At 41.7% G+C, this 21342-nt stretch overlaps 1 protein-coding gene across 1 annotated transcript in view; it reads left to right on the forward strand.

Moving 5' to 3' along the window:
• Positions 1 to 1893: 1893 nt before the first annotated feature.
• Positions 1894 to 21342, forward strand: part of prrc2c (proline-rich coiled-coil 2C) — a 43046-nt gene continuing 23597 nt past the window's right edge. Inside the window, exons 1-8 of the mRNA XM_062039052.1 lie at positions 1894 to 2238; positions 16084 to 16251; positions 16368 to 16542; positions 19207 to 19316; positions 19430 to 19552; positions 19683 to 19981; positions 20054 to 20133; positions 20238 to 20377. Coding sequence (XP_061895036.1) covers positions 16137 to 16251; positions 16368 to 16542; positions 19207 to 19316; positions 19430 to 19552; positions 19683 to 19981; positions 20054 to 20133; positions 20238 to 20377 — 1042 coding nt within the window. The 5' untranslated portion in view covers positions 1894 to 2238; positions 16084 to 16136. The remainder of the gene's footprint in view (positions 2239 to 16083; positions 16252 to 16367; positions 16543 to 19206; positions 19317 to 19429; positions 19553 to 19682; positions 19982 to 20053; positions 20134 to 20237; positions 20378 to 21342) is intronic.

The following is a 21342-nucleotide window of genomic DNA, read 5'->3' on the forward strand; positions in this document are numbered from 1 at the left end:
CTTTAGTGAAAAATAAAATGTTTTTTTTCAAATTCAAGGCAAAGTTATATGTTTTTGGTAACATTTTAGTATGGGAAACATATTCTAAGTAACAAAGACTTAATTTAGAGTTATTTGGTTAGGGTTAGGGTTAGGGTCAGGGTCAGGGTTAGAGGGTTAGGGTTATAATAAGGCCATGCCGAATAAGGCATTAATAAGTACTTAATAATGACTAGTTAAGAGCCAATATGTTACTAATTTGCATGTTAATAAGCAACTAATTAATGGTGAATATGATCCCCATACTAAAGTGTTACTATGTTTTTTTTACTGGTGCACAAAATGAACCGTGCATGAACATCACCTTGTTCAAAGAACAAAACCAACACAGTGCATAAACTCACAACAAATTACACACCTGCAAATCAGTCAGCGTTGCCGTATCCGTAATACGCCGATAGGGAGAAGTTTTTATTTACACGATAAGTTGGGTGTGTTTTGACCTCCGCCGAACCCCTGAGCCCGACTCACCGAACCCCTAGGCAGGGCCGGCCCGTGGCATAGGCCGTATAGGCAAATGCTAAGGGCGCCGTCCATCAGGGGGCGCCACGCCAGTGCCACAAATGTTGGAGGAAAAAAAAAAAAAAAAAAAAAGTTGGTACTATTATTTCTAAATACAAAAAAATAATCCCACGTTAATTAAAATGCAAAGTAAAGCCTATTTAATAGAAATATTATTTGTTACAACATTACGCCCCCTCCCCCTCCCCCTGCCCCCGCACGGTGCGCCCCCTCCCTCCAGTATCATGACTCTTTTTGGACGTCACCGCATCAAAAAATCAACACAAGATGTCAAAACGGCCAAAACTGTCAGGTGCCCAGGGAAGAAAAAAGAGAAAAGAAGAGGAGAAACGAGAAAAAGACAGAGGTAGCAGGTAGGTAACGTTAGCCTACATGAAATGATTTGTCTGTTACAGAATGTGATAGTAACCGGGCTTTTTAGCATTAAGCTAATGTTACATGATTCGGCAATTGCTAATCAATAAATAGCTAGTTCTGTTTTAACGTCGGGTTAATATTGTGGAGGGGGCTAAATTGTAATGGAAAATAATAATGTAACATTAGGTAATTACAGTACTCCCACCTTACATTCCTCAGGGACATTTGTATTAGATCTTTTAAGCAGGTGTTTTCTGTTTACATTATTATTGCCTTCTGGTTAGCTAATGTTTGCCCTGCAGGTAATAGTCACTTTTCCACCCCTTTATATATTAGGTATAGTTGTAAGCCTAGTTGTTAAAGTGCACATCATTAATGTTAATCAAGCAATATCACATGAGAGGGAATGCTGTTTTTTAATTTGAGCACTGCTGTGATTCGGTTAAAGATAATCATAACATAACATTCTCATATAATATGTTAATTTGCTTTCTTTAAGTAAAAAAAAAAAGGTCAAAGACAAAGCTATTCGGTTTCTTGTGAGTATACACACTTCACTGCAGATGTGGGGGGGCGCCACCTAAAATCTTGCCTAGGGCGCCAGATTGGTTAGGGCCAGGCCTGCCCCTAGGGTTCCATCGAACCCAGGTTAAGAACCACTGCTCTAAGTCTAAGGAACCCACATAAATCACCAGTCCTTTTCAAAAATGCAAACAGTGCGTGACTGTTTTCATTTTGTATTTGCTTAATTTTTTTGTTTGTTTTTGATTGAAACTTGTATTAATAGATTGCACAGTACAGTACATATTCTGTACAAATGTAACACCCGAATACGTTTTTCAACTTGTTTAAGTCGGGGGTTCACGTTAATCAATTCACGGTACATTCTTTATTAAATATACATAAATAATATATTGGCGATTTTTGTTTATACTTCCAACAGAGTTGGGGGGGAAAATAAATCTGGCAACCGCCAGCTTCCATCTTTGATTGTGCGACGGGCCACGGCGAGAGCGGGGCCTCACTCACCTTAGAAAGAACGCTCTTGCTCCGGGTAACGGGCGTGGAGGGACCCAGAGCCCACCGGACAACTGCCGAACCGGCTCCTACAAGCGAAGGCCAGACCGACGAGGGGCGTTTTTGTTGTCAGCCTCGTTGCTAACCTAACCATCGCTAGCCGGAGTTGGAGGGTTAGCATAAAGCTAGCCAGCTTTTGTAATCCGCCGGCTAGACGCTGAAACTCCACCGCCGCGCAACGGTCTCAAACTTAAAGGATTTTGACGCCGAGCAAAAGGATAAAGAACGCGCCGACACTGGCAGGTAGGTCTGAGTGGAATATACGCGGTGAAATGTCATTTTTTCCCCCAGGGTGTCGGTGTGGCTAGCTGCTAGCACGCCGCGGCTACTTCTAAGGGGGCTCAAAGAGGATGTGATGGCGATTCTGGAGAAATGAAACCACGATGCTCGCTGGCGGCCTGCTCGTTTCTGCAGTCTTTATATTACATACAATTATGTTTTATTTGTTTACAGTTGTACAGCAATGGTGCTTGCATTGAGTCGATTTTTTTCCATGCTTCCAAGCGTGCCCCGGTGTGGCTTGAGCCAAGGCGGGCCTCTGCACCGCTGTGCGCCGGCATGAGCCGGACGGCCGACCGGTGACTGTTAGCTACTAGAATTACCCGAACCTACATTTATTACTGCAGCTTTTACCACATACAACCATCTTTTTGATTGATGCTGGCATCATTCACCGGGAGCTAAATGTAACGGCTGTGTATCCCTCCGCGCACAGAAAGGGTTCCTCCTTAAAGTCATATTTTTCATAGAATCCAATGACTTTCAAAGGGAAACATGTGAAGAGTAGAAAGCTACACAATATTGCCAAGAGTATTGACTCACATATGAACTTGAAGTGCCATCCCATTCCAAACCCATCCATCAATCGATTTTGTACCGCTTGTCCCTTTTGGGGAGCCTATCTCAGCTGCATTCGGGCGGTAGGCGGGATACACCCTGGACAAGTCGCCAGCTCATCGCAGGGCCAACACAGATAGACAGACAACATTCACACATTAGGGCCATTTTAGTGTTGCCAATCAACCTATCCCCAGGTGCATGTTTTTGGAGGTGGGAGGAAGCCGGAGGGAACCCACGCAGTCACGGGGAAAACATGCAAACTCCACACAGAAAGATTCCAAGCCCAGCATCGAACCCAGGACCTTCGTATTGTGAGGCACAGTTCCACCGTGCTGCCCCATTCCTAACCCATAGGGTTTAATATGATGTTGGTCCACCTTTTGCAGCCAATACAGATTCAACTCTTCTGGGAAGGCTGTCCACAAGGTTGCAGTGTGTGTTTTTAGGAATTGTCGACCATTCTTCCAAAAGCGCGTCTGTGAGGTCACACACACTGATTTTGGTCGAGAAGGCCTGGCTCTCAGTCTTCGTTCTAATTCATCTCAAAGGTGTTCTATCGGGTTCAGGTCGGGACTCTGTGCAGGCCAGTCAAGTTCGTCCACACCAGACTCTGTCATCCATGTCTTTAATAATAATAATAATTATATATTTTATTTGTAAAAAAGCACTTTACATTGAGCAATGAACCTCAGAGTGCTACAGTGTATTAAAAAATATATATAATAAAATAAATAAATAAAAATAAAAACTACAACAGCCTAATAGCCAGAACTAGGACGCATAAATCTAAAAAAGGTTTTTTTTTTAAAAAGAAGGGTTTTTAAGCCTTTTTTAAAACCATCCACAGTCTGTGGTGCTCTCAGGTGGTCAGGGAGAGCGCTCCACAGACTGGGAACGGCGGAGCAGAAAGCCCGGTCTCCCATTGTTCGTAGCTTTGTCCTCGGAGGTTAGAGGAGGTTAGCCTGCCCGGAGCGGAGGTGTCTTTATGGACCTTGCTTTGTGCACTGGTGCACAGTCATGTTGGAAGAAGAAGGGGCCCGCTCCAAACTGTTCCCACAAGGTTGGGAGCATGGAATTGTCCAAAATGTTTTGGTATCCTGGAGCATTCAGAGTTCCTTTCACTGGAACTAAGAAGCCAAGCCCAACTCCTGGGGAAAAAACAACCCCACACCATAATTACTCCTCCACCAAATTTCACACTCTGCAAAATGCAGTCCGAAATGTAGCGTTCTCCTGGCAACCTCCAAACCCAGACTGGTCCGTCAGATTGCCAGATGGAAAAGCGTGTTTCATCACTCCAGAGAAGGCGTCTCCACTGCTCTAGAGTCCAGTGGCGACGTGCTTTACACCACTGCATCCCACGCTTTGCATTGGACTTGGTGATGTATGGCTTGGATGCAGCTGCTCAGCCATGGAAACACATTCCATGAAGCTCTCTGCGTACTGTATGTGGAGTAATTGGAAGGTCGCATGAAGTTTGGAGCTCTGTAGCAACTGACTATGCAGAAAGTCTTTGCACTATGCGCTTCAGCATCCTCTCTGTCAGTTTACGTGGCCTACCACTTGGTGGCTGAGTTGCTGTTGTTCCCCAACTCTTCCAATTTCTTATAATAAAGCAGACAGTTGACTTTGGAATATTTAGGAGTGAGGAAATTTCACGACTGGGTTTGTTGCACAGGTGGCATGCTATGACAGCTCCACGCTGGAAATCACTGAGAGCGGCCCATTCTTTCACAAATGTTTGTAGAAACAGTCTCAATGGCTAAGTGCTTGATTTGTTACACCTGTGTCCGGGCCAAGTGATTAGGACACCTGTGTCTCATCATTTGGATGGCTGGCCAAATACTTTTCTGCAATATAGTGTATATGTATATACAATTAGACCGTTCTGTGTTTAGAATAAATGCACCACTTTCCATCAGTAATTGATAAGGCAGGCAGGCAGGCTGTACTATATATTGATGGTTGGGGTGTAGGCCTCTGTCAGGTAACTTTACTATTAGTGTCTTTTTGTTCATGCTTCCAGCAAGGTGGCAGCAGTACTAACCAACAGCCAGTTCAACCCAGTATTAGCACTCAGGAACACTTGTAGTCAGCTGACAGAGGAGAAATGTCTGACATTATTGAACAGAAAAACAGGAGGCGTCAGAAGCAAGGGAAACAAGTGACCGCAGTAACCATAATTAAAAAGGCCAGTAAATACGTGCTACGTCAAAATTACTGTGACCATAGTAAAGGGGAACTGCACTTTTTGGGGAATTTTGCCTATTATTGACAATTATTTTGAAAAACAAGAACACTTATTGTATCAGCCTTTCCAATCTTTCCCAGTACCAAAGGCCGTGGGCTGAGCCAGGACAGGTGGTGCACTTTCATACGCACTTCCAACTCCAACTTAGGTTTCTCAAAAAATAGCTTTATTTGCAAAAAAAAAGTCTTCTTTCCAACAGTCCATCCAAGGTTAACAAAAACAACTTGACTACATACAAAGCTATAAACAAAACAAAGGCTCAAGAGTGTTGCGTAAGAAGTTTTCACCAACAGTCTCTCAACCCCACATTTGTCCAATCAGTTTCACTTGTGCACTCCTATTAACTTAACAATAACAACTTAACAATATATCAAAACATACATCAAAACATATTTTCATGGCAATTAAAAAAACCCAAATAATTTAACTTAATATATGCAGTACTAGCGAAATACAAACACAAAATTGGCTACCACAACCATAATGAGAAAAAAATAAATAAAGTACAGTAGCACAGTAGGCCCAAGTATTCATTAAGCACCACCACAATGACCAACACCAAAGTGCAGTAGCACAGTAGGCCCAAGCATTCATGAAGCAACAAATAATTAATTAAACCTAATATATGCTGGACTACAGAAATATAAATACCGTATTTTTCGGACTATAAGTCGCAATTTTTTTCATAGTTTGGCCGGGGGTGCGACTTATCTGTAAAATTATTAACACATTACCGTAAAATATCAAATAATATTATTTAGCTCATTCACGTAGGAGACTAGACGTATAAGATTTCATGGGATTTAGCGATTAGGAGTGACAGATTGTTTGGTAAACGTATAGCATGTTCTATATGTTATAGTTCTTTGAATGACTCTTACCATAATATGTTACGTTAACATACCAGGCACGTTCTCAGTTGGTTATTTATGCCTCATATGACGTACACTTATTCAGCCTGTTGTTCACTATTTATTTATTTGAAATTGCCTTTCAAATGTCTATACTTGGTGTTGGGTTTTATCAAATAAATTTCCCCCAAAAATGCGACTTATATTTCAGTGCGACTTATATGTTTTTTTCCTTCTTTATTATGCATTTTCGGCCGGTGCGACTTATACTCCGGAGCGACTTATACTCCGAAAAATACGGTAACACAAAAATGGCTACAACACTTATCTTTTTTTAATGCATTCTGACTCGTAAATAAAAGTCCACTAACAATGGAGCTAATGGGAGTTATGACGAAATTGTGTCTATTACCAGAAAACCCACTAAAGAAACATCAAAAAATCGGCAACAATACTCTATTTACATTTAGTGACCCTAATATTAACCAAGTATTAGCGATATCGTTAAGGTCCTACTTTTAGCGGTGCATTGATCAGCTAGTGAAGTGAATATCTATATCACACTTTTTTTCTAGATTGTAAATCATGCCTCTCACCTAGATTGTAGAATAATGTGGCCATAGCCGAGAAGTTGGTCAACTTTGACAGCCAATTTAGACCCGGAGATGAGAGATGGAGACAAGAAAGATCAGGAAAAGACGCCCATTTACATTTACCTTCTTCTTTTTTTTTTTAGCTCTTCACGATGATTAAGATGAATTCTAAGGCATGTAACGGTATTGTAGACACTGTGGTACTGCGGTTTCAATGTCCTCACAATAGTGCCATGACGTGTGACGATATTGAACTAAAACTTGGTCAGTGTAGTTTTTTTTGTCGCTTTAGCTAGCCTACACATCACATAATTCTCTGCGCAGTGTTTGGTGTCAAGGTAGGGGAATGGAACGCCGTTAGCAGGAAATGAAGTGTTCGTAGCAGATAAGAGGAACTGTTATTTTGTGGACATTTCCTGAAAATGTCATCAAAATCCAAATAATCGCTTGAGTTAAGTTGCTAACAAACAGAGGTAATAACAGTGTTTTCCATACATTCATTTATTTGTGGCGGCCCGCCACGAAAGAATTACGTCCGCCACAAATAGATTTTTTATTTATTTACTTATTTATTTATTTTTGTCCTGTCCAGTTTCTCAGGCAAATCATATAGTTGATGTAGATGACCATATAGACTGTTCAGATTTACTTTACAAAAGAGAAGTGTAGGATACTTCTCTTGTTGCCTTATTTGTATTTGACCACTACTGTTTTCTGTTTATTTGTTACTGACTGTGGCAGGACACCTCTGCCTCTGTTTCACTTTATGTTGCTGGTAAATACTATGGTTGTAGTAGTAGTAGGCTAAAGTTAAATTATTTAGTATGCACTAATTTAAGGGGCAGAGCTTTTAAGAGACATTTTAGCTTTAATATTTAATAAGATATATTTTTTGTAAGAACCACAATTAATAAATATATTTCAGTGAATAACTTATTGTTCAAATCTGTATATAAATATGTACATAAATTGTTGTAATTATATTGTAAAATGGATGGATCTTTAAAACAAAACTGTTATTATTCATTAATAAGTACCGTATTTCCTTGAATAGCCGCAGGGGCGCTAATTAATTTAAAACCTCTTCTCACTCCTGCGGTTACCAAAACCATGCGGAATGAGCAAGCATGCTCTAATTATTTTAAAACCTCTTCTCACTCCGGCGCATACCTTATCATGAAAAACACATTTAATAAAAAAAACGTTATTATGATCTTACCTTTACTTGTAGATGGGTCCATGTGCAGCTGCTTCTGATCAAAGGCAGTCTTTCTCATCTTTCTTCAATTTTAAAAGTCTCTGGAGATATTCCTTTAATTATTACCTCCTGCTTCGATTGAAAGTCCAGTTTAGAAAACGGTTTTATTTTAGATATGTAATCCTCCATGTTAAAAGTGCAAGCAAACAATTGCTGCATGCTTGCTGCTTGCTGTCTTCTTCTGCAGTACCTGTCTCCTGCAGTACTGGTAGTCGCAAGAAGGATCACTAGCGCCCTCTACCTCCTGGAGGCGGGAGTCATTTAATGACTCATATTTGACCCGGCGGAAGTGCCAAGCATGCGCTAATTATTTTGCGAAACGAGTTTGACCCGGCTGTAATTCTAGGCAGGCGAATACTATATTCCCGGCGCCAATTCAAGGAAATACGGTATACATTTTTTGAGCCTTTTTAGAGAAAATCATATCATTGTAGTAAATTATGCAAATTACTCGATGATGTCATGGTGACCACGCCCACAGCCACGCCCCCACCGCCACAAGTATCTTGGCAGTTCATAGGAAACACTGAATAAAGTCGTGGTTAGGGCCTTGTATCCCAGCTCCATCAGTGTGTGAATGCGTGTGTGTGAATGTGGAAATAGTGTCAAAGCGTTTTGAGTACCTGCAAGGTAGAAACACAACATACAAGTATATATAATCCCAGTGAGAGCAGACATTGTACAGTAAGTGATTGTTTTATTATGTTTGTTGTCTCTCATGAAGTCTGCCAAGACTGAGTTGTAGTCAGTGTTGTAGTTGAAGGAAAATACATAAATATGACATCTTATTATGAATGGGCCTGTTACTACACTACATATATACTTAACGTGTATACAAAACAAACTATTGATTGAGGTTTTTGGATGTTTTTAGAGCGCCTTATGGGTGGTTGTGTGCAGAATTTTTGTGCTAGCAACATGTAAAGTGTTATATACAGAGTAATAAGTATGATCATGTTCTCAGTGGTAGTTGGGTTCAGGGGGGTGTAAAAAAAAAAAAAGTCCCATGTGAAGCATGATAAAACCACTAATACTAACACTTATAGTATTAATTGTTTGGTCCATAACTGAAAGAGGTAATTCCAGGTCCAGGACCCAGCTCCCCCCTTGAGTATCCATCTTCTTCACTGGGGTATGTGGGATGAATGTGTTGAAGGCAGGGGTGAAGAGCAGGCAGATGTCAGAGTTCCTGCTCTCCAGTGGCTTAACTTATAAAGTTTGCTGTGCACAAAAAAAGTTGTCAGTCGGGGTGAAATATGCGTGAGTAACTTTCACTGCTTATAGAAGAATTCTAGGCCTAAAATGTTGCACATTCCTACGTGGTCTTTCGACCATATTGTAGAGCTCACACCAAGTTTTTCAGACACGAGCCCCGAGTGGGTGAAGGCTGTGGGGACCATTGATGAGATGGTGTCATCAGTGGAGCGGTTCTTCCTCTCTGTGTACTTGTGAGGGTCCACAGTGACATAGATGGAGGTCTAAATCTGGCCCCTAACCAGCTTCTCCAAGCACTTCATGACTATGGAAGTAAGGTCTACTGGCTGATAGTAATTTGGAACTCTTCAATAAAAGAATGATGGATGCTATATTCAAGTAGGTTGGAAGAGAGGATTGTTGAAGCCTCAGTCAGTTGGTGAGCACAGGCCCTCAGTACCCGCCCTGGGATGCTGTCTGGACCTACGGTGAGAAGAGTGAGCAGAAATACCAAGAAGTCATCTCAGGCTTCGTGGACTGGTGTGCACGTAATCACCTGCACTGGAACTCCCGCAAGATAAAAGACCTTGTGATTGATTTCCGGCAGTCAGCTTCACCACTCGCATCGGTGAACATCCATGGTTCAAGCATAGAGACTCATTTATATAACTTTGTTCACCTCAACAATAAACTGGGCTGGACTCACAATTTAAGGGGCAAATTAACCTATACCTCTTGAGTAGACTATGTGCGGGTCACTACTGCACACTTTTTATGACACGGCAGTGTTTTATGCCATCGGGTGGGGGCAGCACGGTCAGAGACAGGAACAGAGTTAATGAACTAACGGATTTAGACCGCTGACTCTGTCCCAGGCTGCCCACTAGACTGCATTGAGGAGGTGGCTGACAGAATGATGACATTACAATGTCTAATCCCCAACTCCTTGTGTGACACTGTGGAGGCCCAGAGTTGCTCCCTCAGCTACAGACTGTTAGATCCACAGTGCAGGAAGGAGAGGTACCACGGGCCAGTTCTACCCACAGCCGTCAGACTTTACAACACACTTGTGTAATTACTGTGCTTTTTTTCTTGGCATGCAAAACTTTCCGGCAGTGTGCATTATTAATGGGTGATAAGATAGTGTTATTTATTATTATATTTACAGTATATATAATTCAATCGTTTAGTGTACAATGTATAATTTATTATTCCGTTTTAGTTTTTAGTGTTTATTACGTTTTACTTTTCTTACAGTATGCAAGATCTGCATAGCAACCACATTTTCCCCAATGTAGGATAAATAAAGTATATTCTGTCCTATCAGGCAGTGATGTGAGTCTGGCAATGGCAATGTTGATGCTGGTGTCATCAAAGCGGGAGTAGAACCAGTTAAGAGCATTGTACACCCGGAGTGTTGTAGTCCGTAATGCACTTGATGCCTTTCCACATGCTTGGAGGAGGTGAAGTGACCCTGGATCTTTTGTGCATAGGAGGTTTTAGCTCTCGATGCCAGAGTCTTGCTCTCTTCTTGCTTCCCGGAGTGGTGATGCTTCGCCTGCCAGCATCCATAACTTTCATCAGTGCTCTTTTATATGTGAAGACGACATGTAGTTTTGGAGGTGTTAGATAATGTACACGTCACATACGCCGTGTAGTCAAGGCGCGATATGCATGTGGTGAACTGATTGCATCATTTTGTCTGCTGACCAAAATAAAAGTGTGAATGTAAACCAGACTGCACTAAAGTGACCAAGTATCTTTTCAGAAAAATATTTAGAATTTTTTCCACAACACAAATGTCAACGCAATCTTAATCGGGACTGGAATAACATTATTCGTCTCTTGATCATTCATTTGATTCTCTAATAATGATAGTGATAGGTATTAGCGTAGCTTTGTTTGTACCACCATACCACCTTTTACATTCACTCGGTTGTTTTTTTGCTCAGTTCTTTCCGATATTGTATAAGTCTATGTACCCCACGAAACGCTGTAATTATTAACAATGATAGCCAGAGATTTGACTCAAATTCAAGTCAACTAAAAAAGGTCAAAGCGTTCTTTCTAATCCGGCGGGTTTTGCAAAGCGTGAATAGTGCAGGGAAGGTGCAGCAGCTTGAGAAAGATTTGGATAAGCATTTTTTTTAACCTAACTTTAGTAGTGTAAACTCAAGATGAACTGAATTTTAGGTCATGTGGCAAGACAGTTACGAGTCTGGGGTAAGCAGACAACTTCACAATGCATGTAACAGAACACTTGTAAGCTCAATGCTGTTAGAGGGAATTAGTTGTTCTAATGTGTCTGTGGGATTTGCCCCGAGGCTGTATTGAGTGCATTCACACCAGCAGTGTTGCACCCATTCGAAACCTAGCAGGGAGCGCTTACAACATATTAATCCCGCTAAAACTGGCTCTAGCAATCCCTGAAAAGTCACACAAATATGCAATACGTCAGCGGACCTAACAAGACCGACAGCAGATTTTTATTTTCTTGCTGTTTTCAATTAACAACAGTCTTAAAGATGCCATGTGTAATAATGTGGCCAGAAATGGTACTGCAATCACGGTCAAAATTCTGTGGTCCCCTCCCACTCTCCATGACTGAGGTTGCCAGATACGAAGCCGAATCCTACTCCAAGGAACTTCAAATGGCAATCGACGAGTCCTACGCTGTAGGTTTCTCTTGTTTATGCTTCTTGCAAGATGGTTTACTAAGTAATTATGCCACATTTTACTGATGTCGATTAGCCAAATGTATTTGTAAAGTTAACCAGCAATATTTTCGTCGGTAGTCGGGACAGATTGTTGGCGTTACCCTGCTAAAATGTCCAGTTTGACCGCAGGGACCACCATCAAAATAATTGTATATAATAATATATAATATATTATATATCGCATAGGCCTACTTTGAAGGCAAGCCAAGGCCAACACAAAAATGACTGCCACATTTTGTTCAACTTAACTCTGTTGCATCCAACCTGACGCACTGCACCATGTACGCACATCACCATCTTTCAGTGCAGAGTGCAATTCTATGAGCTAACCTACGTTACGCATAAACCATGTTACGCATAAATCATATAGCCTACTACCATGTCAATACACAAAGTAGAAAATCATTACATGTAATGCATTATATTGTGCCAAGCAAATACCACCCCAAATGTGCTTGATGCACATACAGTACCAGAAACCACAATTATCCGTGCTAATGTTGGAACGCATTTCCTCAACGTATCGGTATATTGAGAACGAAATAGACACCGACACTACCCGTATCCACATAGGTTTTATTTGTCAAAAATATATTTTCGACAAATGGCTAACGGTTTTCCCCACCAGTGATCTCACAGGTGGTGCAAATTCCAAACAGACCGTTTGAAGGAAGGAAAAAAGGAAGGCAAGATTGTTTTATAAATATCTCCGCAATGCCTCTATGGTTGGAGTTCAAATTTTTGGGACATACGCAAATCCCAAATGCACAAGAGGTACCAATCGGTAAGAAAAGTTGTTTTTGCATAACAGGTCCCCCTTTTTATACTGCAACTGCCTTCTATCTTTACCATCCATTGCTTGGGTAATTAGTGCCCCTGCATTGGCACGTAACACTAGCGTCGGTGTTATGAGCACCAAATGTGAGCTATATCCATCATCTCCCTTATTTGTTTGCACTGCTGTTGACAAAACGGGTGCTCAAATGCTCACTTTTGAAGCTACGGCTTTTCTTGACGTTGTGAAGGAAAACCGTCCTCCGTCATGGACATACTACTTCTGACCTCCCCCTAAATATTTCTCAGTCAACTAGAGACACGGGAGCTGGAAATGTCCTAACACGGTTGTCTTGACCAAAATTACCACGGTTATCATTATTATCGCGATATTGTTGAATATGCTCAAAAAGTACCTCTACGCACTGAAATCTTTTGTTCTTTTTAAAACCTTATGTAAATAGAAAACCCCAAATTTTGCTTGTTTTGTGTTTCTTGTTCACTGATAGTGAGCTTTTATTGTTTTAATAGTTGGTTTGTACTGTAGCACTTTGAGGTTTATTTAAATGAAAGGTGTGTATCAAATAAAATCTATATTTCACATTTCTGGTGGGCGTTGTGGTATACTACTCTGGTCAGCGGTCCTTGAATGCACCGTGAAAACACCTCTTTCTCGTATTCCTCTGAATATAGAACAATCCCCCTGTACTAAGAACAGTTTGTAGGTCTAATGTACACAATTAAAAATCATAGTTGCTCAGACAGCAATGTGTTTATAAGAGTTTAGATTGGGGTATGTTGTTTAACGGGGAAAGACGTTCATTTCTGGGTTTCATTTTAGCATTTAATATAGCGAGCAGGGGCCAGTCAGTTTGTGAGTTTATCAAAGTGCAGTTATCAAACACGTTTTATTGATCATTTTAATTTAAAATGATAATACTAACCGTTTTAAGTTTTACTGTGGTTATCATTAATACTGATTATTGTAACTTCCCTAGTCTGTAGGTAAAATGTGAGTGTAATGATAGCCCTGTAGCGCACAGAGCTATGCTAAATGTTGCTAACTTTTGTCTCCGTCTCCCACTCCTTGATGTTACTTTGTTGTATGTGATGTACACTATATTGCCAAAAGTATTTGGCCAGCCATCCAAATGATCAGAATCGGGTGTCCTAATCACTTGGCACAGGTGTATAAAATCAAGCACTTAGGCATGGAGACTGTTGCTACAAACATTTGTGAAAGAATGGGCCGCTCTCAGTGATTTCCAGCGTGGAACTGTCATAGCATGCCACCTGTGCAACAAATCCAGTCGTGAAATATTCCAAAGTCAACTGTGGGCTTTAATATAAGAAAAGTGAAGAGTTGGGGAACAACAGCAACTCAGCCACCGAGTGGTAGGCCACGTAAACTGACATAGCGGGGTCAGCGGATGCTGAAGCGCATAGTGCAAAGACTTTCTGCACAGTCAGTTGCTACAGAGCTCCAAACTTCACGTGACCTTCCAATTAGCCCACGTACAGTACGCAGAGAGCTTCATGAAATGGGTTTCCATGGCCGAGCAGCTATATCTAAGCCATACATCACCACGTCCAATGCAAAGCGTTGCCACTGGACTCTAGAGCAGTGATGGAGTGATGAATCACGCTTTTCCATCTGGCAATCTGATAGACGAGTCTGGGTTTGGAGGTTGCTAGGAGAACGCTACATTTCGGACTGCATTGTGCAGAGTGTGAAATTTGGTGGAGGAGGAATTATGGTGTGGGGTTTCTTTTCAGGAGTTGGGCTTGGCCCCTTAGTTCCAGTGAAAGGAACTTTGAATGCTCCAGGATACCAAAACATTTTGGACAATTCCATGCTCCCAACCTTGTGGGAACAGTTTGGAGCGGGCCCTTTCCTCTTCCAACATGACTGTGCACCAATGCACAAAGCAAGGTCCATAAAGACATGGATGACAGAGTCTGATGTGGATGAACTTGACTGGCCTGTACAGAGTCCTGACCTGAACCCGATAAAACACCTTTTGGGATTAATTAAAACAGAGACTGAGAGCCAGGCCTTCTGACCAACATCAGTGTGTGACCTCACCAATGCGCTTTTGGAAGAATGGTGGAAAATTCCTATAAACACACTCTGCAACCTTGTGGACAGCCTTCCCACAAGAGTTGAAGCTGTAATAGCTGCAATAAGTGGACAGATGACTTATTGAACCCTATGGGTTAGGAATGGGATGGCACTTCAAGTTCATATGTGAGTCAAGGCAGATGGCCAAATACTTTTGGCAATATAGTGTATATGGCATCTACATTGGATGAGATCAGAGTTGCACTTAGGCCTGGGTGATATGGCCTAAAAATAATCTATATTTTCACAAAAAATTTATTATTTTCAGATGTTTTTCCCTACCTATTAAAGTAACCATTGAATACAAATGACAGAGATCATTCAAAACACGTTTTTCATTTATTTGATCAAAAACTGAAATGACACCGCATACACTTTATCTTCCTCTTAGCAAATTCTAATTTGAATAATGCTCTTTTTTGACTAGATATACATTTGTGCTTTTATAGGTGTAGTATTATACATTGTATGCAAATAAATAATCAAGTAAAACATTGAAAGGATAATATACTAGTTTTAGTAAGTGGATAAAGGCAGGCTTTTTCAGTCACACATCTTGGCGGTGTGCAGAGCAGACTGGTATCGTGATTGTGCTGTGCATTGTGCTTTGTTCTAATACATGGTATCGTAATGATTGTACCGCAGTAAGATGCATTTTAAGCGGAGTTTATTGTTGTTGCGGTCTTGTTCGGCTTGTTGAGTTGCATTTCCCGCACGTCACCAGAGGCTTCGGTTTCAGATGCTGGAATAAATTTGCTCTGCTGCTTTTTAAAAACCTTGCGCCTTGCAGTCATTTGTTGCACGTCTGTTGCTGCAAAACCAAAGTACAATAACACTTTTCTTTTCTTTGGAACAAGCGTTTCGCTTGTTTTAAATCCCCGCTAAGGAAGTAAGGTGGCAGGCGAGGGCTACGGAAGCTGATGGAGGCAAAAAGTATAGTTGTTTTTTTTTTTAATCGTCTGCAACAAAACACTCAAATTTATCAATAAAATCGATATATCGTTCAGGCCTAGTTGGACTGTACATCTAAAATGTAGATAATTGCACAATAACTTCTGTGAAACAAACACACTGTGAGAGACAGTCCAGGTGAAACACATCTCATCCATTAAAGCTACACAAACTCGCATACACAAAACAGTGTGTTCTCAGTAGGGCTTACTGAAAGCCCTTAAAACTGTCTAAATTCCAGCATGAAGGATAGATTTACAACCTTACACCTTTGGGACTTGTAAAGACCGTTTGAAAAATAGTATGTAGTATATGGGACCTACCGTATGGCAGACACACACACACACACACTCTCGCACTCTCTCTTTTCCCTGCTGTCGCTGCCACCTACTTAATAATGTATGGCCTCCGTGACTACGGTGCAACAATGCACGCCTGCTTTGTCTGTGGCCATGTTTTTATTTAATCATCGTCATTTTGATGGAGTGTTTCTTTCGTCTTCTCCATTCTTAGTTTTTCTCATTCTTTTACTTTTAGGAGCTGGTTCTGGGGCGAGGCCAAAGGACCAGACTCAATGAGTGTCCAGCGAAATGTCCGAGAAGTCAGGGCAAAGCACCAAGGCAAAGGATGGCAAAACAAAGTATGCGACCCTTAGCCTCTTCAACACCTACAAGGGCAAATCTTTGGAGACCCAAAAAACTGCAGGTAGAAGAACCATGTTTTTCTCTTTCTGAAACAGGACATCAACGCATTATGATGGGACTTTCAGAGATGATACATGCTTAACTCACCCTTTCCTTGTTCTTCTTTTTACGCAACAGTCGCTGCCAGACATGGACTGCAGAGTTTGGGCAAGGTTGCGTCCAGCAGGCGTATGCCCCCTCCAGCCAACCTGCCCAGCTTGAAAGCCGAGAACAAGGGAAACGACCCAAACGTTAACATTGTCCCCAAAGACGGTAGCGGCTGGGCGTCCCGAAACGAGGGGGGAGAGGAAAGGTAGTGCTCCTCACTTGTTTTTGACCTTGGACGTTTTAGACTCACGTGATTGGCAACACTCAGTACGTGTCCATGCACGAAATAAGTCAGATTTCTCAAATAGTCTGGCTCTAAATAAGCCCCTGGAAACACCTTAATCCGATCGTGTTCAGTTTTTGAAAAGGCGGACTAACACACCTGGATTTTGCGATTGGAAACCCGATCTCTCGAGGGAGGGGGGGTGTGTGCGGCCTGAGAGGACCCTCCGTATCGTGCATGCGCCAGTCTCAACACGTGGAATACAACCCGGAAACAGATACCATTCAATAACAACAATTGTCATGAAGAGGATACTTTTTATTTGTTTTACATATGAAAAGAACAGATAATTTTGAAGTGCATCGATGGTAGAAAAATAGCAACACATTTTAAGAAGGTATCTAAGGAAATTGTAGATGCCGGCTTAATTCGGACTCCCGAGTGAAATATGAATGAGATGAAAGATGATAGGGATGCGATATTAAAGGCGAATTATAAAGCGTACATAAACTTCTACACGCTGCATTTGTGCACTCCAAACTGATTAGTGATAACTCTGTATTCTGCACAACTGGCAAGCTAGCCCAGAACATTAGCAAACTTCATCTGGAACAGTATCGGTCGGGGCATGAACAGTCTTTTCCTTCGGATTTAAAACTCCTTCCATCAATCGACAGAGCCTTATGAATGAACTCGGAGACATTAAAAAGTTTTGTTTCCATGATTCGTCGTCCAAAAACTCTTCCGCCGGTCCGTCTGTTTCGGACCGGCATCCTCCCCGATACATTCTTGGTAGTAGCGTCATCCATAAACGTGGATTTACATCCATAAACGTGGATGCATATGCAAAAGTGGAATATATTTATCTGTACAGTAATCTATTTATTTATATGTGCACCTTATTGCTTTTTTATCCTGCACTACCATGAGCTAATGCAATGAAATTTCGTTCTTATCTGTACTGTTAAAGGCCTACTGAAAGCCACTACTACCGACCACGCAGTCTGATAGTTTATATATCAATGATGAAATCTTAACATTGCAACACATGCCAATACGACCAGGTTAACTTATAAAGTGCAATTTTAAATTTCCCGCTAAACTTCCGGTTGAAAACTTTGGATATGACGTATGCGCGTGACGTAGCCAGTAGAACAGCTCCCCCAATGGCTCCCCCATTGAGGCCAATACAAAAAGCTCTGTTTTCATTTCATAATTCCACAGTATTCTGGACATCTGTGTTGGTGAATCTTTTGCAATTTGTTTAATGAACAATGGAGATTGCAAAGAAGAAAGTTGTAGGTGGGATTGGTGTATGAGGGGCTGGCTGTAGCAACACAACAAGGAGGACTTACTTGGATAGCAGACGCGCTAGCCAATGCTAGCCGCCAACCGCATCTGTGATCGGGTGAAGTCCTTCGTCGCGCCGTCGATCGCTGGAACACAGGTGAACACGGGTGTTGATGAGCAGATAAGGGCTGGCTGGCATAGGTGGAGCGCTAATGTTTTTATCATAGCTCTGTGAGGTCCGGTTGCTAAGTTGATAAGTTAGCTTCAGCGTCGTTAGCAACAGCATTGTTAAGCTTTGCCAGGCTGAGAATTATTAACCGTGTAGTTACATGTCCATGGTTTAATAGTATTGTTGATCTTCTGTCTATCCTTCCAGTCAGGGATTTATTTATTTTGTTTCTATCTGCATTTGAGCCAGATGCTATCACGTTAGCTCAGTAGCTAAAGAGCTTCGCCGATGTATTGTCGTGGAGATAAAAGTCACTGTGAATGTCCATTTCGCGTTCTCGACTCTCATTTTCAAGAGGATATAGTATCCGAGGTGGTTTAAAACACAAATCCGTGATCCACAATAGAAAAAGGCGAGAGTGTGGAATCCAATGAGCCAGCTTGTACCTAAGTTACGGTCAGAGCGAAAAAAGATACGTCTTTCACTGCATTCTAGTCCGTCACTCTAACGTTCCTCATCCACAAATCTTTCATCCTCGCTCAAATTAATGGGGTAATCGTCGCTTTCTCAGTCCGAATCGCTCTAGCTGCGTTGAAAACAATAGGAAAATATGAGGAGGTGAACAACTGACTACGTCACGCTACTTCCGGTAGGGGAAAGGCTTTTTTTTATCAGAGACCAAAAGTTGCAAACTTTATCGTCGTCGTTCTATACTAAATACTTTCAGCAAAAATATGGCAATATCGCAAAATGATCAAGTATGACACATAGAATGGATCTGCTATCCCCGTTTAAATAAAAAAAAATCATTTCAGTAGGCCTTTAAGTTTAAATTTGAATGACAATTAAAAGGAAGTCTAAGTCTAATGATCGTAGCGCAATCTAAGATAATTTCTTGATACTGTCTGCTATTTAACATCTACATTGCCATTACAGACCTAACATTTGTAATCTGTGCCAATATTACATCGGACATCACTTAAAACAAGTTGTAAGGATCCGCAGATGGCTAACTGCGCTAAAATGAAAATAAGCGCCCCCCAGTGTACGGGAGGCACTTAGAGAAAGTGCATGGACACTTGGACTTCACATAAGTGTGTGAAAATACAAAAAAAACGAACTATTTGAGAAATCAGACTAATTTAGTGCATGGAGACTTAGTGACTGATTGGTGTTTTGTACTGTAGGCAACAAGAGACACCCCCACCACAGATCAAACCAGCAGTGCTTCCGCCTCCAGAGATTCCAGCTGGGCCTAGCCGTTCTTGGGCTAACAGCAAGCAAACACAAATAGACGGTATGAATTCGGAAGCTACACAGGACAACACAGATTATTCTGTTACAAAGCAAAGTTAAGATGGTCTTAGTGTGCATACTATTACACCAGTGAAAATGTGCTTGTATCGACAGGAGCGCCTCGTGTGAGCAGCCAATTCCACCAGGAATTCCCCAGCTTGCAGGCGTCTGGCGATGGAGAGAAAGACGGACAAGAGGAGGAGCCTTATGGACCAGGCCCCAGCCTCAGACCTCAAAGTATGGCCGCAATCTTTAATTTCATCCCTTTTCATTGTTTACATGCATTGTTTTTTTGCTATAAGAAACCCACAGGACTCCCATCAGTAGATCCAACCCAAACATAAAATGTGTCTTTTCATCCTGACAGATGTTGGCAGTTGGCGGGAAGGTGGAGGGAGGAATTTGAACGCGGCATCCAGCCCCTCTGAGATGGACAGCAGGCCGCCAGAGGAGGGAAGCGCTGGTCCCGATACTTCCTCCCCGCCTGAGGAAGCTGACGAGGCTGGCCGAAACCTGACCACTGACAGCCAGAGGGAGAAGAGGGACGGCAAGGAGAAGATGCCGCCCTCGGGGCCTTCTCAGCCAAAGCTTAACGGGGGACAGCAACCGCCTGCTGGGGTGCCCCCCCACTTTGACCCCACGTTCAGAAGCATGATGCCATCCTATGTAAGCCTCTTACGAGGATAACGTCACAATTTGTTGTCTTTGTTGCGTCTTATCTTTGGATTTTCTTTTCAGATGTTTCACGCCTATCCCCAAATGTCATACGGCCAAAAGCAAGGAACCCTCCGATTCCCCGTGGCACAAGATGGAGCAAAGTGAGAGGATTTTCAAATCAAAACAACTTGGAGAGAGATTGAAGAGAATTACTATGACCCCAGATGTTGCAACTTTTGTTGGATCTATTTTGTTTTCCTCCCAGGGGTCCTCCTCGCTTAGCACGGCCCCAGCAGCCACCTCCTCAGTCGTGGCTCCAGGATCCAGATCGACCTTCAATTATTAGCGCAACAGAACTCAAAGGGCTGGACAACTTGGACACGGATACTGATGAAGGCTGGGCAGGTCAGTACTGCTGTGTTACCGCTAAATTGTGTTAAATAGCTCCTGCTTGGACACTAAAGGCACAAACATTCCCAGTTTCCTGAGAATTCCCAGGAGATGCTTTTGTGTGGTGAGAAAACATTGATGGATGCATGACAAAATAGTAGGAAGGCTCTATTGGGGTGGCGTGTCTTGGTTGGTAAAGCAGCTGTGCCAGCAACTTGAGGGTTCCAGGTTCGATTCCCGCTTAGTCTCAGTCACAGCTGTTGTGTCCTTGGGCAAGACACTTCACCCGCCTTGCTCCCAGTACCACCCACACCGTGGCTTAAAGATGTGGATAATGGGTTTCACTATGTAAAGTGCTTTGAGTCACTAGAGAAAAAGGGTTATATAAATATTATTCATTTCATTCCTCTATTAGACCACTGCAATGTCACCATCTTGAGCATTCTGGGAAATCAGGGGGGTTTAAAATTCTTAAAGGGTGTCATATTATAAGTGTCATAAGGGTTTATTGTTTATTGTGAGCAAACTGTGGTGCTGAATTTCCCCCAGGGATCAATAAAGTACTTTGTATTGTATTCTATTATTAAAAAAAATCTATTTTTAATAGGGCTGTCCACCTTAAGGCATCAACTGACTAATAATTAATATCGCATTGCCCTAAATTGAATGAAGATTCATCACAGGGTTTGTTCAACTGCAGCAACAAAAGGGAAAATGGCTTACGTTTATTTTTAAAAAACTGGTTAAACTAAGGAAGAGTAAATGCAGATTTAAACGGTGCACTATGTAAAGTTGTCTTTATTTTATTATCTATTCATATACTGTACATCTGTACCTAGTTTGCTTTATTATTGCAGAGACTTTTAAAATGAGCTCTTTATTCTTACTAAACTTACGGTCACCGAGTTTTGAGCAAATCAATAACTTGCAGTTCAGTACAACTATTTAAAAAAAAATGTCCTTAATGACATGACTACCAA

Source organism: Entelurus aequoreus, linkage group LG27 (assembly GCF_033978785.1).
Source record: "Entelurus aequoreus isolate RoL-2023_Sb linkage group LG27, RoL_Eaeq_v1.1, whole genome shotgun sequence".
NCBI lineage: Eukaryota > Metazoa > Chordata > Actinopteri > Syngnathiformes > Syngnathidae > Entelurus > Entelurus aequoreus.